Source organism: Engraulis encrasicolus, chromosome 13 (genome assembly GCF_034702125.1).
Source record: "Engraulis encrasicolus isolate BLACKSEA-1 chromosome 13, IST_EnEncr_1.0, whole genome shotgun sequence".
Lineage (NCBI taxonomy): Eukaryota > Metazoa > Chordata > Actinopteri > Clupeiformes > Engraulidae > Engraulis > Engraulis encrasicolus.
In genome coordinates this window covers 30301242-30325710 of record NC_085869.1, presented here as the reverse complement: position 1 = coordinate 30325710, position 24469 = coordinate 30301242, and the positions used below count along the sequence as shown (strand labels likewise).

Sequence of the window (24469 nt, the reverse complement as noted above, 5' to 3'; positions counted from 1 at the left end):
AATTGTGTGTGTGTGCGTGCATGCGTGCGTGCATGCGTGCGTGCATGCGTGCATGCGCGTGTGCGCATGCGCGTGTGTGCGCGTGCGTACTTGCATGTATGTTCGTGTTCGTGTGTGTGTGTGGGTGTGTGGGTGTGGGTGTGTGTGTGGGTGTGTGTGTGTGTGTGTGGGTGTGGGTGTGGGTGTGTGTGTGGGTGTGTGGGTGTGGGTGTGTGTGTGGGTGTGAAGTTCTCTGTTGAGACAAGCAGAGTAAAAGGCTGCCTATTGGAGAGAGGAATAACCCCAATTCCCTGGCCTGGCAGGTGGGCTGTATTTGGTTCTCTGCCAGCGCCAGCCTTTCTGAAGCTGCTGGTTGGGGCTGTTGAGGTTTCATCTCCAACGGAGAGAAAGATGGTTCTTCGTGTGGTGATGGCAAACACCTGCAGTGGAGAAAAAAGGCCTATAGTTTCCTCAAAATTCTTGAATCATGATGACACACTACCATTAATCTGAGAAACTGCTGGTATTGTAATATTGGAGGAAGAAATGCATTAAAGAAGTTTATTGGGGCTGTGGAAAGGAGGCGTAATTGTTTAATCAGAGAGTGTGTGTTCATGAAGGGCCGTTTGTCTCTTTTTTCATGTGCTTTGAATACTCCATGACCTCACTGTAGTGCACTTTCACTTTCTTAACGTTGGGGGGTCTGACTAAGAACTGTGTTTCCTCTACCCATAGCCAGCGGAAGACTTTCTCCATGCAGTCTCAAGGCCTTGAGGAGAAATTATACACCGTGTGCGGAAGTATAGTAGGCAGACAAGTATCTTGAATACATCCTTTTAAGGCATATTTTCCAACTCCAATCTGTATGATTTTGAAAACCTATGGCATTTAAGTATTCCAAATAATGAGCATTTGAAGAGTGAGAGAGCGCGGTATCTAAGGAGATCAACGTCTGCCAACAGCCTACATCAAGTGTGCATGATTATTAGGGACCTTTGTTGTTGTCTGGACAAATGGCCACAACAGAGATCTAAATTAAAAAGTCTCCCAGAGGGATGTGGATGTCTTGAAATGACCAAGATCACATGATCGCAGAACTATCAAACGTCATTCATCATTACAAGGCCAACAGGGTGACAATAAACATATTCACCAAGTAGCTGCCAAATATTGAGAAGAATTTAAGATGAAACTATGTTTTAAAATACTTGTTTGCCTATTAATTCTACACACCCTGTATTTCATTGAGAATTTTTTGAGAGCAGCTGCAGCATTTCCAAAAAAAGGTCCCCGTTTTGAAATGTGTTTTTTTAGTCATTAGAATTCAACATGTCCTTAATCCCTGGGAAGGTTTTGAGCTGTGCCTCTTGTCTCTCCTGAGGCTCATCAAGCCAAGCCTGCCCTACCAGGGTGTCGACTTCAAATATGGGTAGTGTCAGAACCCTGTAGCTGAAATGTTGGGGTGCCCTCATGCACGCACGCACGCACACACACACACACACACACACACACACACACACACGCACGCACACACGCACACACGCACACAAGTGGAAGTGAATGAAGTGCTTGAGGAAGTGATCTTATCAACTTGGCGTAGATTTCAAAATTGAACATTTCAAGTAGATAGTTTAATAGTAAGAGAGGAATATTTTGAGGGATTTCAATTTTTTGTCAGTTTGCCCTCATTTGGTGGGCTAAGTGATATTTCTTTGGTTGCTGGTCTATTTGGATTCACATCCATTACTTTGCTACCTCTACTGTTTCCCAGTCAGACTCTGGGTTTGGTCTGCTGACATTTGTCTCCATGCAGTTTTCTTTGTCCATCTCATGTCCTCTTTTGGCTCAGCCCTTTCTTTTTCAGGATTCGAAAGGAACCTGTAAAATGCCAATTTTCTACATTTTGAGGATGATCTAACATAAATGTGTGAACTGTGTTTCTGTTCTGCGCAGCATGGATGGAGCAGACCTGTGTTTCGAAATCGTCAAGAGAGCAGATGCCGGATTTGTGTACAGCGAAGCAGTTGCCAGGTAAGCCAGCCGTCTACATTTGTCTGTGTCATTTCACAAATTTGCCTGAAGGCAGAGGAGCTCAGACATCTGACAACATGTAGTGCCGCCATGCACTCCCCACCATGTGTGTGGGTGTCTTTTTTCATATGATTACGGGCACATTAAATTAAATATCTGTTCTAACATTAAATGATTACATTAACATTAAATGAGTATCCGTTGGTGGCACTTAAAACAATATTGTTTAAATGAGTGTCGTTTAGTTGTTGCTGTTAAGAGAAATGGTGTGAAAATCTTATTTGGAATAGCAGAGTAAACAACACCGTGCTTAACCACAGGTGTCCCTCTTTAGGCCGATGCCCAAACCACCGTCACACTGTTCCAACGCTGCTAAATGCATTCATCAACTCCCTTTTATTACCTCTTAAACAGCTGTCTGGCAAGCTGCTCCTGCCCATGGCAAGCTAGCGGCATGCATGGCCATTCATTTTATTTGTCTCTCTTACTCCTCAGTGTAGATGGCCACTGAGTATTACTCGAACTAACAATATGGCCTCTTAATTTTAAATGTTCAGCACAGCAGAATCAGTGTCAGGAGTCACGCAGAAAAGTCACCACACAGTAGATCGGGGTCATTTGTCACAGAGGAAGTCCTCGTAGATTAGCTCATTTGTTTTTCTAGACCTCCGAGACATCAGCGTGTAGAGCTAGTAGTCTGGCTAAAAATCATGTCTGTAGCTATAGGTCCCAATACAAGGACATGCTGTACACGTGGGCACTCTCCTCCCATTGTAGTGTCGGGCAGCGCCCATGCACAATTAGAACACCTTACAGCTTCATATTGCTGTTCACAATGATTGTCATTGATTACCTACTGTAGAACTGAACTGATAATAACCATAACACTTTATTTTAGGGATACGTCTATTAGCACTAATACATGGGTGGGAGACGTGACGCCTTGTTTTTTCGTAACATTGGTTAAAAACCTACAAAACTGTTATTTTCCTCTAAAAAACAAATGTCAATGAAAGAAGATGTGGTACATTATGTTTCATATTAGTCTTAGATGAGAAGAAACATTTTTGTTAAGATTTATGTAAAGGTTTATATGTCAAATTTCCTGCGGTGTGACTGTAACATTAATGAAACAATATATAATAATATATATATAAATTAACCAACAACATTTTGAATAATGTATGAAGCATTTGGCATGATTGCATAAATCTTAACTTTAGATTAAGATATGTGAATGTGGAAAAAACTCAAGACAGTAATATTAACTACAAGTTCAATTTTGTAACACAAATTGCGTCCTGTGGGGTGACATGTATGTCAATGTTTGTGAATGGGCAGCTGCAAGGCCAACTACAAGGGTCTTAAAGACTGGCTCCTAACCAGTCAGTACCTCAGTTATTGGAGAGTGCTGTGGAAGTTTAAGGTGACTCTTAATCTCTTAATATGTCTTCATATTGCAATCTTTCTGCCACGCAATGCTTAGGTTCATTTTATGGTGTCCTGTGGTGTGACTGCTCTTATAGGAGGAAAAAAAGTTTTTTTATTAATGAAAACACATATTAAGATTAAACACAATATCATTATCAAGTTAGCATGAGCTCAGATGTCAGTCATGTATACAAAAGGATTAAAATGGCCATAATGCAGTGAATTCCCTGTGGTGTGACTCCATTTTCCTGCGGTGTGACAGGCCTATGCTATGTGTTGATGCAGGACACTTTTTCCCAAAAATGGCAAAAATAAGGTGAAATTCCACAGACCACTAAGTGCTTTATTTTTTTCTATTTTTTTCCAATTTTTATCCATCATTTTTTTCAGGAATTTGAAAAACTTTTTTTTTTTTTTTGCGTTACGCCCTTAAACGTCAACCACCCACATACAATGTCCCTGTATACGTAACTTGTAAGGCATGTACAAACCAAAATCAAGCATTTGTTAGGCATGTATTCGCAAATGTTTTGTTCATGCACAATAAGGGATTTATTACCAATTTAACTTTAGTAAGGACCTAGTAGGCCTTAGCGTTTGCTTAGTACATGCCTTACAAGTTACTTATGCAGGCATTAACATTGTATGTATTGGTGCTAATAGATGTCAAATTGTTACCATAATAACATTATTCCAGTGCTACTGTAAAATCCCACAAGCCATTTTTACTCTAGGTCAGCAGAAGTAAACACCAGTGACCATAAGTGGCTTACACAGTCAACGCATCACTACCATTCAAGCTGCCATTTTGGGTCAATGTGTATCAAAGTGATACTTGGCACAAGTTGCATGCATTGCCTTGCATTGCTGTGAGGAATGCAGTAACACTTGTAAACGATACACATTCACATGCGTTAGTGCTCTGTGAAATCGCCCTTTACCAGAAACGTTTGATAAGGAAGAGATGGTTCTAAGTTTGTTTGGGAATCAATATGACAAAGTTCTAAGCTGCCGCATCTAATTATTTGAATCTACATAAATGATGTCACCAAGCGATTTCCTGTACCCTGGTTGTCAAAACTCTGTGGCTCTGTGGCAGAGACTGCGGGCATGCCAGAGAGTCTAAACTCTAAAGTGTCAAAATGTGGTGACTGCAGAGTGCACCCAGGAATGAACAAATGTGCGGGAAGTGGGAAGTGAAAAAGGCACAGCGTCACACAGTCTGTACAGTTTAGATACAGTAGCAGTGGTGTTCAGAGTTTGGCAGTGAGACCTGTGTCAAGACTTGCTTCAAAACCAGATCTCATAACCTCTTCTTGACTCAAAACTGTCGGATCTACACATTTAGACTTTGGTCAAAACACTCACCCTACCACTGTCTGTTTCTCTCCCGCCCATACATCCATCTCTCTCCCTCCCCCTCTTCCTCTCCCTCTTCCTCCCCTCTCTGCAGTCACTATATGAGGCAGATCCTGGAGGCCCTGCGCTATTGCCATGACAACAACGTCATCCATCGAGATGTAAAGGTAGGCTGACTGGCATGTGCCAAGAGAGAAGAAATGGGGAGCGATGCTGTGTGTGTGTGTGTGTGTGTGTGTGTGTGTGTGTGTGTGTGTGTGTGTGTGTGTGTGTGTGTGTGTGTGTGTGTGTGTGTGTGTGTGTGTGTGTGTGTGTGTGTGTGTGTGTGTGTGTGTGTGTGTGTGTGTGTGTGTGTTTGGTGTGTGTGTTTGGTGTGTGTGTTCGATTAGTGTACGATTAGGTCTGATTCCTCTCTCCCTTCTACTTCGCCAATGATTATCATTCTCTCTCTCTCTCTCTCTCTCTCTCTCTCTCTCTCTCTCTCTCTCTCTCTCTCTCTCTCTCTCTCTCTCTCTCTCTCTGCTTCTCTTGCTGATGTACATGTTGAAGCACTAGGAGGTGTTTTTTTCTCAGACTTTAAACCAAAGCCAGTAGAGATGTCAAAAGTAAAAGTAAATGTAAATTCATGGTGTAAGTACAACACAAGCACATGATATTACATAGCTGTTACACTATTTACTCCATTATACCCAAGGAGCTTGATAGACTTTGTTGTTCCTGAAAAACACTAAAAACCCACTACAAATTTGATCCAACCAGCACACAGCTGATCATTAGACAGGTGCACACGTCTGGTGGTTACTCCGATAAGTTTCCTGTACTGGAAGGAGACCGTGTTCACAGTCATGTATGATGGTTCGTGGCCTAGTGGTTAGGAAACAAAACTCGGTCATTTGAATTGCTCAGATCCACTAGCCTGAAGTGCTGCTGGGGCTCTGTGTGCATGATTGTGTTTAGGATGGGCTGTGTAGTGGAGGGGTTGAATGAATTGCCTTTAACCAAAGGAAATCCTCCTCTTAGGCTTGTTTGTGTGATTTCACAGGTGGGGCTTCAAACCCCTTTGTTATATTTATGTTCCTTCAGAGAACGTACTAATGAGTAATGTTTGATGGGTCAGAGAGTTTGAGTGTTATTCAGAGTCTGTGCGGTCACAATTCGCGTTGAACCAGAGTTGGTCATTGTATGAGATGCGTGCTTGCACGTGAGCGTGTGTGTGCATGTGCGTGTGTAGGCCGACGTGTGTCGTGAGGAGCTGCTGTGCTGATAAAGCACAACCATCACAGAGAGTGAGAGGAAGAGACATGAACACACAGTCCACACACACACACACACACACATAGACACACACACACACACATAGACACACACACACACACACACACACACACACACACACACACACACACACACACACACACACACACACACACACACATAGACACACACACACACACACATAGACACACACACACACACACACACACACACACACACACACACACACACACACACACACACACACACACACACACACACACACACACACACACACTAGTCTAGCCCCTCACTCAGCATGTCCAAGGAGGAGACTAGCAAGAGCGTGTCAGCAGTGTTGTCTCACGCACACACACAGACGATGCCAGTTTAAACACTTTCATCATCAATTGTTTCAATCTCTATGAAGGAATTGAAAAGGTCTACTGCTCTTTGCCAATGTATGCATATGATGATGATGATGACGATGATGATGATGATGATTGCAACAACCATTGTGAAAATTTGGATGATTCAAGACACCCTCTGTGAAAAGGCAACAGTTTTTAAGCATGATCTGAAGGCAGTGTAGTGCTCTTTCCTATAAACACAGAGAGTGAGTTGAGTTGAGACTATCTGCCGTTGAGGTTAGCTGAGCTACTGCGGTGTGGTCAGGCGTTTTCGGTATGAAGTGAGGCATAAGGCGCCTCATTTGTGTAGGCTTCCACAGAACCTTTCACTTTGCTGTGATGCCGAAAATAGAAAGGAGGAGAATTGTCCTATTTCTGTGTCTGAGACATTGGGGTTACGATAGGCTGTCCCAGAGTCCTGTCAACATACATGCTCCTTACCTGACACTGTGCCCTTTACACATAAGGTTGAGTGCTGAAGCTCTAGTTTCAGGGGTGCTAATTAACTAACTGTAACAGAGAAATGTTAACCTGTTAAGACGTGGCCCCTGTAACAAATTTCCTCTTACAAGAGTGGCAATGACCAGGTCGTAATGTTATTTTTAAAGCCACAGAGTAATGCTGAACTTAGAACGTAGTTTTATGGTAGTAACAGTTTTAAAAGTGACTATTACAGTGTTCCACTGACTGAACAGTGTACATGATATTTTAGCAGCCACTGACAAATGAAAAATCATTTTGGATCCAAAATATATCCCTTTTGTATTTTACCGGCAGTTGGCAAGTGACAAGGGCCGATTTCAAGATATCGAAACTGGTGTATATAGTATACCTAGCTCTACATAGCTATAGTTATATATAGCGTACACTGTTTCAGTAGGAAGTGCTTGTGTTCGTCCTGTGAGATCATTGCTTGTGGTGAGCCTATGTGAGCTGTCATTCTCACATCTGCATTTCAGACTTTTTGTCTCACCTTCTGATCAGCAGTTGGTACTCTGTGCTTTCTTAAGACAAGATCATGACTGCTGTGATATTGGTGAGGTGTCGATGGCTTTTCTCACTGAGCACACAGTTTGGCTCATACTAAGGATTAGCCGAAACGGGAACAGAATAGTCATCATGTCCCATCATGCATTTCACCAATTTACATACATGTTATTTACACTTAAAGACTATTTTTTAACACTTTGTTTGAAGGGGTCTACATAAAGGTGTCGTGTAACCTTCCTATAGCATGACCCATGTCAGGAGCATTACTCACACGTTATTCATGTTTATGACTGCCGTCTTATTGTGTCTTTCTTTTTGTGGAATGTCAAGTCAAGTCGTATGTCATATAGGTGTATGTCTTTATTTTGTGATTTATTTGGTTTGAGGTTTATTTTGTGCATTTGTGTGACATCACATTACATTACAGTTAGCTGACGCTTTTTAATTTTATCCAAAGGGACTTCATAAGGGTTGGAGCAGGCGTCACCAAACAGTTTTTTTCTTCCTTTTAAGGGTGCTGACCAAAATATTGTTGAACTGAAAAATGAAAAAAGGTTGCACCATGCATAGTTTTCTTTATTACACATGTGTAATAAAGAAACCTATGCATGGTGCGATCCAAAGGGACTTACAATGATTTAGGTACAGGGTATGTGGGATTAGTTGCCTTGCTCAAATGCACTTCAGCCATGGATGAAGGTGCTGGGAAGAGTGAGATTTGAACCTGCGACCCAGGCCAGCGCTCTAACCATTGAGCCATGGCTACCCCAATGTATGCAATACATGCGTATGCAACAGTATGCATGCAAAACATTAGTGGCACTAGACAAACTGAAATGTGTGTCATAAATATTCACACAGAGGCCTTTATGGAGAGATCGTACATGCACGGTATGACTCTCTCATGCTCTCCATCAGTGGGTGGTGTTCCGTAAGGCATAGCACTGCATGTTTGGTTTGTTTACACACTCACATATGTTTGATGCTTGCAGACACCTCTTTGATGATTGCAAATGCAGAAAAAGCCCACGCTTCATGTAAAAGGACGGTGAAGAAGCTAACTTTAACCACATAGGCTATCTGTGTGCACCTCTGTGCAGCTGCACAGCTTAATTTGTCATTTGAGGGTTCAGATGCACAACCATTATTGTAACATGGTACAAAACGCATGTACAGTACCTCTAAACACTGCAGGTTAGCAATAAGGTGTCAAGTTAAGTCATAAGTGGTCAACAGAGGTGTAGTCTACTTTTTTATGGTGGGTATACTGTATATTTGAGCATTTTTTGAAGTGGGTATACTGTATATATTTGTGCTATTCAAAACAATGGATCAATCAATTTTAAGTGGGTATACTGAAATCCCTGAAATTTAGAAGTGGGTATACTCCGTATACCCGCGTTCTACGTAGACTACACCACTGGTGGTCAACACCAACTACAGTATGCCAGGTTTTGTGCTGAGTTGAAAATCAAGTACTACAGTGTGTATATAGGACAGTGCTGTAGAAATAAAATGCTGTCCATTTACCAAGAAACATATATTGTGCTTGCATCACTCAAGTGTTTCGTGAAGTGTTTGCCTTCATTGGATCCTGTGACTGGCCTCAGAAAGCCCCTGACTGATGGTGAGACTGATACAAATGCAACATCACATCCATATCCTTTCCCATGCTTGCACTTCATACTTATGCATTTATCGCTTATCAATGCTGAATCTTAACACAGTGCTTGCTCTCAGCCATGCTGATGTCATTTGTGAGAAATTCCCGTAGTTGTAGCAATGTTGTTTGAGGAGAAATGGTTATGAGTAGGCACTGTGCAGATAACCGTGTTCCTATCAATTCTGATGCTTGTGTATTTGTTAGGGCTACATCTGAAAGAGCTCTGCAAATGTTGTATCGACAGTGTTGGTAACATTGGCAACTTTCATTTTTATTTATTTTTTATTAGGTGGCATGAAACCCACAAGTGTCTGTTCTGTGGGGACGTTTGTGCACTGTACATGATAAAAAAGATGTGTGATGAGCGGGAAAAGGTATGAGATCATAGAATCAACATCATGTGCTCTAGCTCTGGTTTCAGAGAAACTTCACACGCTACACCGAGGGGGTCATTTATAGTCACACATAAAGGAGGCAATGAAAAAATCATGCCAGCTTTGCATGGAGATGTATGTGTTTTGGTATACAAACTTGTGCATTTTAGTGTGGTTTATGCATTACCATCATCTGCAAGCAGACAACTCATGCAGACTTTGGGACATATTTTTTGTTATTGGTTATCCCTCTCATCCCTCTCACCCCTCTCTTCTTAGCATACTGAGCATCTGGCATAGTGGGATTGCTTGTCATATCTGAAATTGTAGCATCATATGCAAGTAGCCTTCAGGTAGGGTTTTACAGTACAAATGAAATGTCTTTTCCCAGATGGGGGCAAATTGCATATTTGTCATGTTTTGTTATGTTTTCCCCACTCTCTTACACTTTTTTCTTTTTTCATTCTCTTTGTCTTTCTTCCTCCTCCTCCCCTCTCTTCCCCTATAGCTCCTCAGCCAGCCTTAATGAGCTAGAACAATTGGAGGAATGATCAGAATCGCTGCGCTAATTGGCCTCTAAATGGCCAGCCTCTGAGTGGCTAATGACTGGTGTATTTAGGCTATTGGAAGATAAGTGTTTTTCAAATCGCTATCATTCCCATTTCATTAGAGGAGGGAGATTTGTTTGCTCAGCACCCAGTGTGAACCATCCACCAATGGGTGTCCATTGATGTACACATGTGCAGGGCCGCTGACAGCTTTGGCTAAGCTTGGGACAAAGTCATCGAAGAGGGCCCCCTATCCAATACGTATGTGCAATGTGATGAGAACCCAATTCTGGGCCCCTTGTCCAATTACCTGTTTGCCTCCCCATTGGATTCTCAGCACATGTGACACACTCATTCCTTATGGAGCCCGCAGTTCATCAGCACACAATTGAATGCACAACATCTGTTTGTAGGCCCCATGTGGACTCCAGTGTGAGACTGACTGCTGCACTGGTACTATACGTTTTTGCCTTTGGGAGAAAGGGGTGAGACAATAGTTTTCACACAAGTTTTTATTATTATTATTATTATTATTATTCCTCTCGTAAATATATGCTTGCGTGTCAGGAGAATGAGACACCACTTTTTGCAGAACATCTCCACACACGAGAAAATAATGTGTTGACATGAAGAACTTGATAATGCTACAAAGACTAAAGGGATTTCTATGTACACTGCTCTCTGTCCGTGCATTAACCTCTGCACAACCTTCATATTATTTTAATCTACCCAACAAAAATGCTCAACCAAAAGTTTCACAACCAAAAGTTGGTTGCAGCTATTGAAGCCTGAAAGCACCAGTCAACCACACATCTGTCCCACCCCCTTCTTTCTACCTCTAATGCCTGCATTTCTCTTCTGTGCTGTAACAACATACAGTAAATAGCGACTGTAATGTGGAAATGATAGCCTCGTTTTTTTTCTCACCATAAGCCTTTCACCCAAAATAAATATCTTTGAAGAATTACAGTTGACAGCAAAAACTAAAGTGTTTTAAATCCACTATATACCTTGTACTTTTCATTTGCTGTGTGAAAAATTAGCCGTTGTGTCAAGATCAAAGTATTTTAAGAGAAGATCCTGATGCACAAAACTCTAAATTGCAGCACAGGGCAGGGTATCCTGTGCCCCATTTATTCAACAAATCTGTCCCTCAGCTCCTAGTCACCTGACCAATCAGTCCCCTAACTCCTAGTCACCTGACATTGACACCTAGTCTGCTTTCCTTGTAAGGGACAGAAACGAGATCCGTTCTGCTGTTCTTTGTACTTTTACATGCACTGTCTAATTCCCAGCATTGATGCTGTCCGTCTTGGATTTCGCAACAGAGGACAGACGTCAAGGGAACCTCTGCAACTAGGCTGTGCAACTGCTGTCAGCAATTCTCTCCGTTGCTTCTGTCACAGTGATATCTGCTTACGGTTCCTCATCAGTGATCCTCTCTTCCCAGCACACACGCACACGCACGCACACTATTCACTGAGAAACATATCACACAATTAATGACTGGATATTCACATAGATTGTCCCAGTTAGTGAGATGTTTTTGGTAACCGCTGCATGAAATTGAACTGCATCTCAGCTCACTCTTTCTCTCATGTAGAAAACCTATAATTAGCTGAGGGGTTTATCTGACACAATGCGTCTGCTACAGCATCAGCCTTTTTTGAGATGGCAGTATACTCATATCACAGGCAACCAGTAGCACAGATAATACTTGCTTTCCCTTCAAGTGACTCGTTTCAATTGAAGCAATTCAAAAGAGAATGATGAACATTTTTACAAGTTAATCAAGTTTCCCACCTTCTTTGGTCTCCAACAGCCCTGTTCCATGGCTTCTGATGGACTCGAGTGCAAGGGGAATAATTTTGATGCACAAACAGAATGAAATCCAAAGCTTTCTCCTTTTCAAAAAGCCTTTTTGAAAAGGAAAGAGCCTTGGATATCCTTCTGTTTGTGCATCTCCAGTTCTCCTCTCCTCGGAGTACGGGAAGCGCTCCTAAAAAATATTGTTCTTGTGATTGCAAATAGAATCCTTTACACATTATTGTGAATATATGATATGTTGCAGTCACAAAGTGCTGGCTGATTGTGATCCATCCAAACTTTTGTTCGCTCTTAACATGTCAAGGCTGTTCTGTGTCCTCTCAGGACTGACTACTGATTGATGAGCCCTGGATGCTTGTGAGGTCCTACCATCCGGTGACCCTGACATTTGGGTGCATTTGGAGGGCGGGTTGCGTCCCAGCAGGGTGACGATGTGACTATGGAACGTCCTGTCTAACAGGAAGTAGGTGACTGGATCAGTGCTGCACCGGAGAACGGCCAGACAGAGGAGCAAGTTCTTTACCTCGACGTGCACAGAGAGAGGGTGACAGACACCCATGACAGGCGGGGAAGGAGAATTCAGGTTCTCGTGAGTCAAGGCCACAAAAACCGCCTTGAAGATGTGGTGAGGCATCAGACAGATGGTCAATACCGCCTGGATGACCACAATGTTCCGAAACACTCTGGAGTAGACCCGATGGCGGTTTGAGATGACCGTCCTGCTTCCTATGCGGAAGATATGTCGCGCCACGGCAACGTACGAGCCCAGCACGACCAGGTAGCAGAGGAAGAAGATCACCACACTTCCTACAATAATGGACGTCATGGTAGACACCGTATCATGGTTGCCGACCTCCACCTCGACGCTGTAGCACACATCATCTCTCGCATTCGCCTGCTTGGTCACGGTGGAGTAGGACAACATGGCTGGAGTGAGGCCTGCCAGGATCAGAGCCCAGGTGCCAAGGCAGAAGGCCCAGGCAAAGCGCTTGAGGCACAGCTTGCGCAGTAGAGCGGACGGAAGCACGGCAATGACGCGGCTGGGCCGGTGAGCATGGGTGTTCTGGACGAGCGTAGCACAGCGGCTGAGAGCCACCAAGGTCAGGTTGATCATTCCCAGCGTGATGTTGGTGTGCAGTATGGGTGTGAGGCAGGACACAGCCAGCTTGCAGATGGGATGGTCCATTCGCCAGCTCTGGGCGTAGTACACTGCCAGGAAGGGCATTAACAGACACAGGACCAGGTTGGACACACCCAGGTTGATGAGGTAGATGTGTGTGGGGGTCTTGTCGGGGATCTTGACCATGAAGACCCACAGGGCAAGGATGTTTCCCGGGAGGCCCGTCAGAAACATCAGGGTGTAGAGGGTTGGCAGGACGGTGTGGGTTGAGAGGGACTGGCACAGCATGGAAGAGGTGTTTGGTGTCAGGCGAAACGTCAGATTTCTATCTTCCATCGTGGCCGTGAAGTTACAGAGATCCTGTGTCGATTACAGATGGGCAGAATAATTGGTATTTAATATAGCAGTATAGCAAAATAGCTTCTAACACGTGAGCGCTTTCTCTGTATGTGGATAAGCATTCAGTAAATCTGTCCAATATATTAGGTCTTTGTATCTTCATTTCATTTTGTGTTTTACTGCTTTAAACAGGTTTTCAGTACATAAAATGGTTAATCTTTTCTGTGATATATGTCCATTTCAGCAAAAATGTTTAAAGTAGCCTTTGCTCTGATGTAGCACTTACTCATAAAATATGTCTTTAGTTGCAACATCACTATCAGCCATTTTTTAAATACAAAATACATTAGAGAAGATTTAAAAAACCTTTGCTACTGTGTAGAATCCAGACTGAAAATTGCACATACAAAAATATGGAAATGAAAAGTAACCCAAGCCTACCTTGTTGTTGCCTCTTTACTGGAGACCTGTGTGAACTGTGAGGAGCCCACACTGCTTCTGCACAGCCACTCTGTTAAGAGGAAGTGCTGGTCCTGAACGAAGGGTGTACCGTATGCATGTGTGGGTGTGCTGTATGTTTGTGTGTGACTTTAACTGAAATCATTCACCACCCCACACACAACTGATCTCAACCTCGGAAGTTTTCACACGCCTTGCACTGTCTATGACCAGAGATCAAACTCAGCCCCTCCACCCACACTTCACAGCACTTCCATCCGGACACAGGTACAGGACACTCCAATGGCGATGGGCACGCTATCTACGATAGATCTATCTATCTATCTATCTATCTATCTATCTATCTATCTATCTATCTATCTATCTATCTATCTATCTATCTATCTATCTATCTATCTATCTATCTATCTATCTATCTATCGTGCCATTAATGATTTTTTCAATCACTGAAATGTTTACTACAATTTGACCATCAGATTTCTTGGTTTCCCAGAGTCACCTACCGATATTTCTTTCTAACCAAATTGTCAAAATAATTTTTTGTTTTTGTTTTTTTGTTGTTGTTTTTTTACTTTGAGACCTCTTACATCTCATTCATCTTAAATGAATTAGGCTGATCTCACAATCTCATAATCTACATCACAGCACTACAGCACCCCGTAGTGCCCAAAATGTAACATTGCAACTACAGAATTGCAAGACCATTTTAGTCACACATGATGGTGGGAGGGTGTGGAACAGTGAACAGTAGGAGGGTGCATTGTACAAAAGTTTTTGTTTTCAGATTTGTTGTTTTTGGAACAGTGCATGTGATGAATGATCCTGAATCCTGATGTTTTGGTAGTATAAATGCAACAGTTGAAATGATAATGTTTAAAGGGACACTGTGTGAGATTTTTAGTTGTTTATTTCCAGAATTCATGCTGCCCATTCACTAATGTTACCTTTTTCATGAATACTTACCACCAGCATCAAATTCTAAGTATTCATTATGACTGGAAAAATTGCACTTTTCATACATGAAAAGGGGGATCTTCTCCATGGTCCGCCATTTTGAATTTCCAAAAAATACTGTATTTGGACCATACTAGAAAATATGTGTTTATTACTTAGTAAACTTTCATGTAAAGATCAAATTTGGCAATAGGCAGCCCAGTTTCAATGAGCAGCATAGTTGCAGTACCTTTTTTGACCATTTCCTGCACAGTGTCCCTTTAAACGAAAAAATATCATTCATAATGCAAGAGTGTCATTAGAAGGAGATTACAGTAGCTGAATAATGACACATTTAATGGAACCAATCTCATCATTGCGTCTTGAAAGTCGCAAAACTTGGCTTATGACATGTACAACAGCAGAACATTTTTACTAAATAGAAAAGTGAAATGAAGCAAATAGGGGAACATTGTCTTATTTGCCATTTGGAGGTGCTGTTTCGCACTGTGCAGAGTCAATTATGCTACAGGTGTTATACAAGTATACCTTAGACACAGTTGCCCATGCAGACCCAAGCTCAAGTCTAGTATGGATCATATCCCAACCCCCTACCCCAGCTCTGTCTCCCAGTGATTTCATGTCCTACTCTTTAATTTCCGGCCAAACAATATTCCGTAGCCAAAAAATGTACAAAAAAGAGTCATGGAGATGGTATTTAGTTCCATATTAAAAGTTGCATATTTCAGAATAGGATTAATGAGAGCATAGAGTGGTTGAGGCATTTGATTGGATGCTACTGTATTGGGAAAGTAGGATGATTTTTTTTTAAAATCGGGCCTAGTTTTGGAGAGAAGCAACAAATAGACATTCAGTAGTAACCACAAGAGGAAGGTAAACCCCATGGTCTAGAATAGAGGCCTGGCGGACCATTTAGTTTGAGACAATGTTATCTATGCTTTTGTGACCAGTACTGTGAGCACCAGCTCTTGTTGTATTTAATTTGATAGACAGTTAGACATGAAATGAAGCAGTGTATACAGGTACATTCTGGCATTAGATGAAGTTGACAGTGACACAATGAAAGCAAGACGTAGCTTAATGCACTCACAAGGGACCCTGACTCAACCCTTGGGCCTGAAAACTGAACATCGTGCTGTATGATGGAGGTAATTTCAAAACCTCAGGGCAGGCCCTCATCTTCAGGCAAGTCATTTACCTGTTATTAGTGAAATGTAATAACTCAAACATTCATATGCAGTCAGGGGCCTTGAAATAGTGGGGGAAGTGGAATTGAGTCATCAGGGCTCAACAGTCATGATGCGGCTCGGCTCCCACAGGGAGTGAGAGTTGTTTTTTTTACATACGGTATATCAAATAAATGGGGACCGTTGGAGCTGGCTTTACACAGGGCCCAGCATTTGGTGCTAAAGTCAGTTTGATAAGGACATTGGCCTCAATGGGCCCTTTTCTTGTGTTGTCAGACACCTTTAAACACTGAGCGTTTCAATGCACTCGACATATGTAAGTTGCTTCCGGTTTTGTAAACATATACATATAGACACCACTGCTTTCTGCTTGAAACTGGTAGTCTCATGTAACTGCTTCGCTCCAAAATGGAACTTGTCTTGCACCACAATGAACAAGGCAAAGACAAAAAGATTTGTTTGTTTCACACCTAGTTAGCCAGAGGCCTCTGTGATGTATATCTGTGGCACTTGGTTTCTGGAGCTGTCTGCTGCCACTGGCACATTCGAGGATGTGGGTCTTTTCACGCGACAGCATGGCAGGCGAAGCACCAAGTGCAGTATGGGATTGAGGCAGCAGTTTAGCGCTGCTATAAGTATAGTGGCTCTCATGACCTTGGAGTGTCGTTCTTCCGTCTGGCTGTCGGTTTCGCTCCCTGAAAGAAGCATAATGCTCCTCTGGATGTGGTGCGGCAGGAAGCAGGCGAGGAACACCAGCACAGACGCCATAACCTTTCGTTTGACCTTCAAGCCGCCACCCGGACCGAACCAGGCACTCACCAGACTAGACCTGTGGATCTTCTGCAAGTGGTACATTAGCAGGCTGTAGCTGACCAGCATCGCCCCGAGGATGGAGAAGAAGAGCAGGACCCCGAGCGCCAGCGACATCATCTGCTCTTTCTTGAGGTGCTCCATCAGATCCTCGCAGGTCTCGGTGGAGTTCGCTAGCCGCACTTCGTTTACTGCCACGCGCGTGCTCACGCCCACCAAGAACATCACCCAGGTGGCTGCACAGAGGCATAAGCACTTCTGCGGGTTCCTGAAAGCCTGCAGCACTGCCTGCCTCGGCTGCACCACAGTGACGTAGCGGTTGATGCTAGTCCACAAGAGGAAACACATGTTGCAGTAGATGTTCACGTAGAAGACTGACATGCAGATTGATAAGGTTAGCATGCAGGGCGCAGCATCTGCGCTCCACTTTGTCGAGTTCTTGTAGTAGGCTATACGAAAGAAGAAGCTGATACAGAGGGTGATGTCAGACGCCGCCATGTTCAGGGTGAAAATGGTGGTAGGCTTCCGCTGGGTCCTCCACAGCTGGTACAGCACCAGTCCGTTTGTAAGGAAGCCCAGAAGGGCCAAGAATAGGTAGAGCCAGGGCAGTACCTCCGTGTCAGAGACCAAGTTGTCACTGCAATTGTCAGTAGAGAGAGAGAGAGAGAGAGAGAGAGAGAGAGAGAGAGAGAAGGAGGGATGGGGGGGGGGGGTAGTTGAGAGACAGAGAAAACTATTTGTGGTCACTGAGCAGCATGTGATCGAGAAAAAATACTTGTCCGTTTCCTTTATTTAGTCTTGAACTGAAGTTAAATGAGAACTACTTCAACTACAGTTTCTCATGTGTAGTAGCAGCTATTTCACCTCCTTAATTGTCACATTGTTGGATTAGAGTATATGACATGGACTGTTCATCAAAAAGGGGCTAATTAATATTCATGATCTTTCACCAGCTGTATTTTACCTCTTGCCAAAGTACCTCATACAGTATTCTCTATAAACCTGGTCTCAATGCAAACCATCTTTTTTTTTATTAAAACTGAAGACAGTGTTGTACTTGTGACTCTTACCATTTTACTTCATTATAGTATTTCCATTCAACTCCTTTGATTTGGTAAAAAGTATATCATCAATGACTTGACCAAACAAAATTTGCATCATTGGTAGAATTGGCAATTGTACATTTTCCTATGTGTATTCTTATGTAATATTTTCCAAAGTTGTAAAATTCAAAATAGCATAAACACTTGCTGATCATCAGCAAAGTGCTCTGGTATGATAATTTGAACATAGTGAATTGAGCATGCAGGAGGATATGTGACAAGGAGTCACACATGCTTCCATTGTTAGTGGCCAAGCATTTTCGGTTAGTTAATCAACAAGCTAAATGATTACCCACATTATGCTTTTTATGAAGCGTTTCGAGAACAAGACTGAGGTAGAAGAGGTAACGAGCCACAAAGTTTATGTAAAGAGCATCATACCCTTCGCTGGTTCCATTGTCCATTCCCGCCTGCTCCATCTGAGGCTGTGCCACCTGAGTCGAAGATGTCATCAACAAGTGCTACATAAATGCATGCATGTTCTCATTCTCTGTCTCTCACCCTTTCTTTCATTCTTTTTTCTGCCTCTTTCTCTTTCTCTATATTTCCATTTCTGCCCTGTCTTTGCTCACGTGTTCTCACATGAAGAACTAGTGTCAAGCATGAGGAGGCTTGTGTATAGATTGTAGGAAGCAGGAACTCAAAGTAAAGGTGCGACATGTGTGCAGTGACTTTTTTTCAAGATGCCTCACCACATCCTCCCCAGAAATGTCACAGACATACTTGTTTGTTTGTTGCCGTGGGCAATGTTAGGTTGGCAGGTTTTTTTTGCGGTACACCGTACAGTAACTGAGAAATTGTTACACAATTCTTTAGTTGCTCAAAATATACCTGTAGGTAAGACTAACAGTTTGAATGTACCTTTTGACCTGCTCTGTCATGTCTGAGTCATGTCTGATGTGTCTTCTGCCCATATCATGTACTGTAGTGCCTATATCATATCTCCCACATCAAATTTAGTTATTTCTCGGCTGGTTATTTTAGTTTTGTGTACTTACTTACATATCCTTGTGGAAGAGTGAATGTCAAATGTCATTCATTTATTCATTCATTCCAAGCTTACAGGTAACAGGCTTGAGTCAGGTTTGCCAGTGGTATTTCACAAAACAATCCGAAACGGACATGCACTACACAAGATTGCAACGGAACATGGCCTAAAACGGTGTGTTTAGGACTGTTTTCAGCATTTGAACATATTCAGCATTTTATAGGAAGAAATTTATGATACAAAGTTTCAGAATACCAATTAAACATATTTTTGTGAGGTACATCATAGTCTTTAAAGTTTTTTTTTTCCAATCATGTGGGTGTCGCCAATTCCCCTGTGGTGTGCGTGGTGTCATGGATTCCAGCTCCCGAGTTCCTTCTAATGCCACGGCAGCATTCCATTCGGAATGTCAGGTAGAGAACGGGATTTAGGAAGCAGTGGAACGCCGCCACCAGGATGGTGTTGGTCTTGACCCGGAAGTACTCCTGCTCAACCTCACAGGGACCATGGGAGAGGATCATGATGCTCCTCTGGACGTGGTATGGCAGGAAGCAGACGAGGAACACCAGCAAGGACACCAGCACCTTCTTCTTGACCCTGAGACCCCCACCAGCCCCCTGCGTCTGGCTCACCTGGCTGGAGCGGTGGATGCGCTGGAGGTGGTACAGCAGCAAGGTGTAGCTGCACAGCATCACCACCAGGATGGGGTAGAAGATCACCAGGCCGACCGCAAACACCTTGTTGGAGTTTGTCTTCTTCCGGTTGTTCATGTGGTCGAAACAGCTGCCTGTCGTCCCCGCGCCACGGACCTCTTTGTATATCATGTGGGTGCCAATGACCAGCACAGTGCCCAGCCAGGTGACTTGGCTGATGCGTCGAGACAAGCGGGCGTTCTGGAACACCCTCAGAGTTCTGTGGGTTGACTGCGCCACCGTGGCGTAGCGGCTAAGGCTAATCCACAGCAGGAACAGCATGTTGCAGTAGACGTTGATGTAGAACACCGTGACCGACACGAATATGGTCACGCCGCACATGGGATCCTGAGCTTGCCATTGGTCGGCTTCGAGGTAGAATCTCATCCTGAAAAAGAGGCTGAAACACTGGATGATGTCGGACGCCACCATGTTGAGGGTGAAAATGACCATGGGCTTCCTCTTGGCCCGCCTGAGGCGATGCAAGACGAGGCCATTGGCCACGAAGCCAGAGAGAGCCAGGCAGAGGTAGACCCAGGGAAATACCACCGACTGGTAGATCACTGGCTGCAGTCTGCATGTTAGACTGGAGAGGAAGAAAAAGAAAATAGTTGTCAGCATTTGTTTTCCCGTCACGTAACCAAGCTTTCTCTGCTTTTCTATTTATGCCTTTAGACATGACACAGAAGACCACTTCTCACTTTTCAGAGAGATTGTGAAATGAAATTGCAACCATTTTTTTTACACAGTACTCAATAGCAGTGCAGCAAATGCTTTGAATTCTTTACTGTAAAAATGTGCATTAAAAGTGCAACAGTGCCAAAGAGTGAGTAGGTGTGTACCTGGTGGAAGTGGAAATGTGGAGGGTTTATAGTGCAATGTGTAATGTAGGGAGTGTTTTTGTACTGACCCTGTGTGACGCTGTGCCACAGTATGCCACCTATTTCCGCAACAGAGGTGTTGAACAATCTCGAAGCATTTCCTTCAAAGTGATTGAAGTCATCAGATAACTTTACCTTGCTCTTTCACACTTAATCTTGCTGTATACTCATTATGCTGTATGCAACTTGCATTTTAAGAAAGATTCAGCATAGTGTGAAATGTGTAGTGTTTTTTGTAGTGTTTTCTTGTTAAAAATATAAAAAATATATACAAATTTATGACTTTAAATAGCTTATCCAGATGCCTTTGACTGGGATAGTGACAATAGTGACAAGTGATAGAATGGTAGCCTGGAAAACCAGCGCCAACTGCTGGACATCCAATCCATTTAGGCTGGTTTATCAGGCTAATAGAATGGTATATACTCTAATATAATTTATTTACAACAAAATATTGTGCAATCCAAGTACCACAAGCATTTCAATGCAACGTACGTATGTAGTAAATGAATCCTTGCACTGACTGAATTGATAGCTGCTCTCATAGGAAAGAGGATTTAAAATGATGAGCGGTTAGTTGAGGTCAAATGGAGAAATGAGAAGCAGTGGGGAAATGCAGAACAAGGTAGAGATGGTTTACAGACAGGAAAGATAGCACAACATTGAAGTCGTGTAGAGACAGTAGAGAACAGTGTGCGGTATAACCCTGTCTTCCAGGCCTGCCATAGCAATGCATGCACAACACAGACACACAGTTGTGTGCAAAAGTGCATTATTTTCGTTATTATGGAATGCAAATCATGGTGTTAAAATGTATTATCATTGATTGTCCATTTCTAAGATAATATCTGTATAGTTTTTGATACTTGGTGTGTACTGTGAATACCTAAATTGATCAAATCTATTACTTCAGGCCGAACAACACATTTCACAGCAGAATGAGTGAAGTAAAACTAAATGCAGCTTGTTATACTTACAGTATACTTAACAGATGCTTTTACTCTAACAGTAGCATCTGTGTTTATTTCCAACGGAGGGAAAAAAATGAAGCCACATAAGGGACAAAGATGGGATTGCCAGTAACCATTTGCTATGATATTACGTACATCTGTCATCAGTAGCCGAGTAGGACCATGGCCATTTTGGTAACAACAAGCCTAAAATAGAGGCTCTGCATGATCAGGTTAAGAAGAAGTGTGATTTTCTTCCAGGTTATGTGTATGAGCTTTTAGTACAGAAGTGAAAGGAAGGATGGTATTTGCAAGAGTTTTAGGGTGTTGGAGTTGCCAGGGCAGGATTATGTTGTCATGGTGAAAATGAATCAGCTTCCTGAATTTCAAAAGTTCCCCATTGTCCTACTTACAACTTCAACTTTCTTAATAATCAAACACTGGTAATAGTTATGTTGTGTCCCCTGTTAGAATCAAAATGAAGGGAAATGCATATCTCCAGAATTGTTGTAATGTAAAGATTTGAGTGTTATGTTGTGCGTTTGTCCTTTTTTTCTGGTTCAATATTGCATTTGAGTCAATAATGTCCAAAGCACGTTTGTGTGTGTTGCACAGATGCCATAATTTCCTTCGACAGCAGTGTTGTCTATCTGAATGAGATCTGCGTTGCACGCTCTGAAACAAGTTTACATGTCCACACACTTTGTTTGACTGGGACAAGGTGTTAATTTTTTCTTGTCGATTCTTGTTTTACTCAGTGTGTCTCTCTTACATTGCACAAAAACTCTGAAATACTCATAGCTATAAATCATGGTCCTTAAATAGTTTTCAGATGTATGTACTTGTTGTTATTGAGGTCGGGATGATCATAGATCTACACAGCACTTGCAATACTCATTGAAGTTGCAGGTCATTTGAAACGTCATCTAGGCAATCTTGAAAGTCAGGATTATTCTAGCGTTAGCAGCTATTTGTGTCATCAGTTTTCACAAGGAAGAGCGCGAAAGCTATTTGTGTGGCACCCAATGTGTTTTTTGGTGGCTGCATGTATTTTTGTGTCACACAAGCATGTTGTATATCATTGCACTGTTCAGACGTATGCAGTACTTGCAAATGTGGAGCACTGACATTAATCAAGGCACTTGAGATCAGGGATGCAACTGAACGCTACAATAGGGGTTACCCCACATAAGTTAAAAGCAACTGATCCTTTGAAGGGGGGCCTTCCTCCCATGCCATTTGCATTAGGATCATAGTGCTCTAGTATAGCATACGCTGTAAACAAAAGTCTTTAGTCACCTTAATCTAGTCAAGGTTCATGGCCAGAACAAATTATGAATAACAGTTTAAAAAGCCCCCTTTTTCAAACTTTATGGCTTCAAAATGCATCTTGTGTCAATATGTGCCTTTGTGAAACTAACATGCTGGGATCAGTAAACCACTCTCTTCACCTTAACTCAAATAGGCTAACTCTGCAAACTAAAATGCCCTGGCTGCTCATACATATACCCTGACGTTTATGCACATTACTGTGGTCGTGAAAGAGGTCAACGGTGCTTTTCTCACAGTCAAATAAAGCGAGAGATTTACACACATTGTCCTACATAGCACACGAGTTCCTGCAATAGAGAAGTGCCTCGTTTGAGCACACTAAGAAATAGTGTACAGTGCTGAAATAGTGCTGAAGTAAGTGCTGACTTTTACACTTTAGTAATATGATCATCAGCAGTGTTGTTGGTGGCATTATACTGAGCATAAACTGGAAAAAAATGTTTTTCACATGATACTTTAAAACCATCAGCAAAACATGTTTTAGGCGTATCATTCATCAGAACTGTATATATATATTATTCATCAGAAATGTAATTGACGTTTCCAGCATTTAATTCTTCAAACAAGTTTGTTTCCCTTTATCACCTGAACTAGTGAGAAGCTTGCAATCACATTTACATGTTTGTTATTCGGACTGGCAAAACCCTGCAGAAAAAAATATTGTGAAACCTTGCATAAACGTTACGTTAATGAAGTTTTGTGAGACCTACCTATGGTTGCTGTTGTCTGAGGAGTTGTATAATCTGCTGGTCTGTGACATTGGTGAGATTGACTGCCCCTTACCACCATTAAACCATGTGAAGTGACTGGCAGCTAGGAGCACTCAATTCAAAGATTGTATTCGCAAACCTGAGCCACAAGCTGTTAACGAAACGTGAGGTTGTCAGGCTACTTCCTCAAAGTGTGTTTCCTCGTGTGATGTGGGTGTCCAATGTGAGAGAGTAAATATGTGAACTTGAAATAAGTGCAGACAGTGTTGTTGAGAGCCAGGCAATGCAGGAAAACATACATTTTAGACAAGATGCCATGAATTACGTCCATGTTGCAGTACACCTGCAGTATCAATGTGTCTATCACTTTGTCTGTCTTTCAAAACTGGTCTCCTAAAATAATGTAGTTAATTTTCTTGTTCTACTGTTGCTTAGCTCAATAATGGCAGGCATGGGCTTTGAGTTACATAGCATGTGTTATACATAGCAAAAGCCAAAGTAATTTGTGCTAAAGAAAGATACACACACAAACAACCAAAACAAGAAAGGTGTATGGGTGATATTCCGAGAGAATAATACAGCTGATCAGCAGTAGAGTTGAGTTCAGATCACAGTAGTAGCAGTAGCAGCAGCAACTGTGTGATGCTTAATGTGATGATACCCAATGAAACTTGTTAGCAATCTGACTAGGCGACGATAGTATAAGATGTTATTTAGACCAGGGGTTCCCAAACTTGACCATGCCAAGGCCCCACTTACATTGCTCCTCCTTTCAAAAGCATAGTTCATGTCTCTGTGTCAGTGCCCCACAAAATGTTGATAATCGTAGTAATGTTCAGAGAGGCAATAGATAAATTCAATACAGTTCTTAGCTCTATTGTAATTTGTGTATTGTGATGTGAGATGAACGCATGCTGTCCAGTTGGCAGATACTGTAGATAAGTGAGCCAACAGTAGAAAGTTGTGCGTGCAGAGTAAGCGCACCGAAACAACACACAGCTCTCTCAGCCCACTTCCTTTCAGTGAATTGCTTATCATTTTCTTTGAAGATCACAGAAGATCTTTATCAGTTTATTCA

General features: G+C 42.4%; 4 protein-coding genes across 12 annotated transcripts in view; 1 reads left to right on the top strand and 3 right to left on the bottom strand.

Moving 5' to 3' along the window:
• Positions 1 to 24469, top strand: part of caska (calcium/calmodulin-dependent serine protein kinase a) — a 266554-nt gene that overhangs the window by 167629 nt on the left and 74456 nt on the right. For all 9 annotated transcript variants that reach the window (XM_063213655.1, XM_063213653.1, XM_063213652.1 and 6 more), the window contains exons 4-5: positions 1933 to 2010; positions 4895 to 4967. In XM_063213655.1, the coding sequence (XP_063069725.1) occupies positions 1933 to 2010; positions 4895 to 4967 (151 nt within the window). The remainder of the gene's footprint in view (positions 1 to 1932; positions 2011 to 4894; positions 4968 to 24469) is intronic.
• On the bottom strand, positions 7622 to 14155 carry LOC134460977 (probable G-protein coupled receptor 82). Its single transcript, XM_063213651.1, has one exon. The coding sequence runs from the start codon at positions 13320 to 13322 to the stop codon at positions 12111 to 12113; it is 1212 nt and encodes a 403-aa protein (XP_063069721.1). The 5' UTR covers positions 13323 to 14155; the 3' UTR covers positions 7622 to 12110.
• LOC134460975 (cysteinyl leukotriene receptor 2-like) lies at positions 14964 to 18771 on the bottom strand. Its single transcript, XM_063213649.1, has 2 exons — positions 18220 to 18771; positions 14964 to 17372 (listed from the first exon to the last, which is right to left on the bottom strand). The coding sequence occupies exons 1-2, from the start codon at positions 18288 to 18290 to the stop codon at positions 16400 to 16402; spliced, it is 1044 nt and encodes a 347-aa protein (XP_063069719.1). The 5' UTR covers positions 18291 to 18771; the 3' UTR covers positions 14964 to 16399.
• On the bottom strand, positions 18768 to 24334 carry LOC134460976 (ovarian cancer G-protein coupled receptor 1-like). Its single transcript, XM_063213650.1, has 2 exons — positions 23392 to 24334; positions 18768 to 20104 (listed from the first exon to the last, which is right to left on the bottom strand). Exons 1-2 carry the CDS (start codon positions 23439 to 23441, stop codon positions 19138 to 19140), a joined length of 1017 nt encoding a protein of 338 aa, XP_063069720.1. The 5' UTR covers positions 23442 to 24334; the 3' UTR covers positions 18768 to 19137.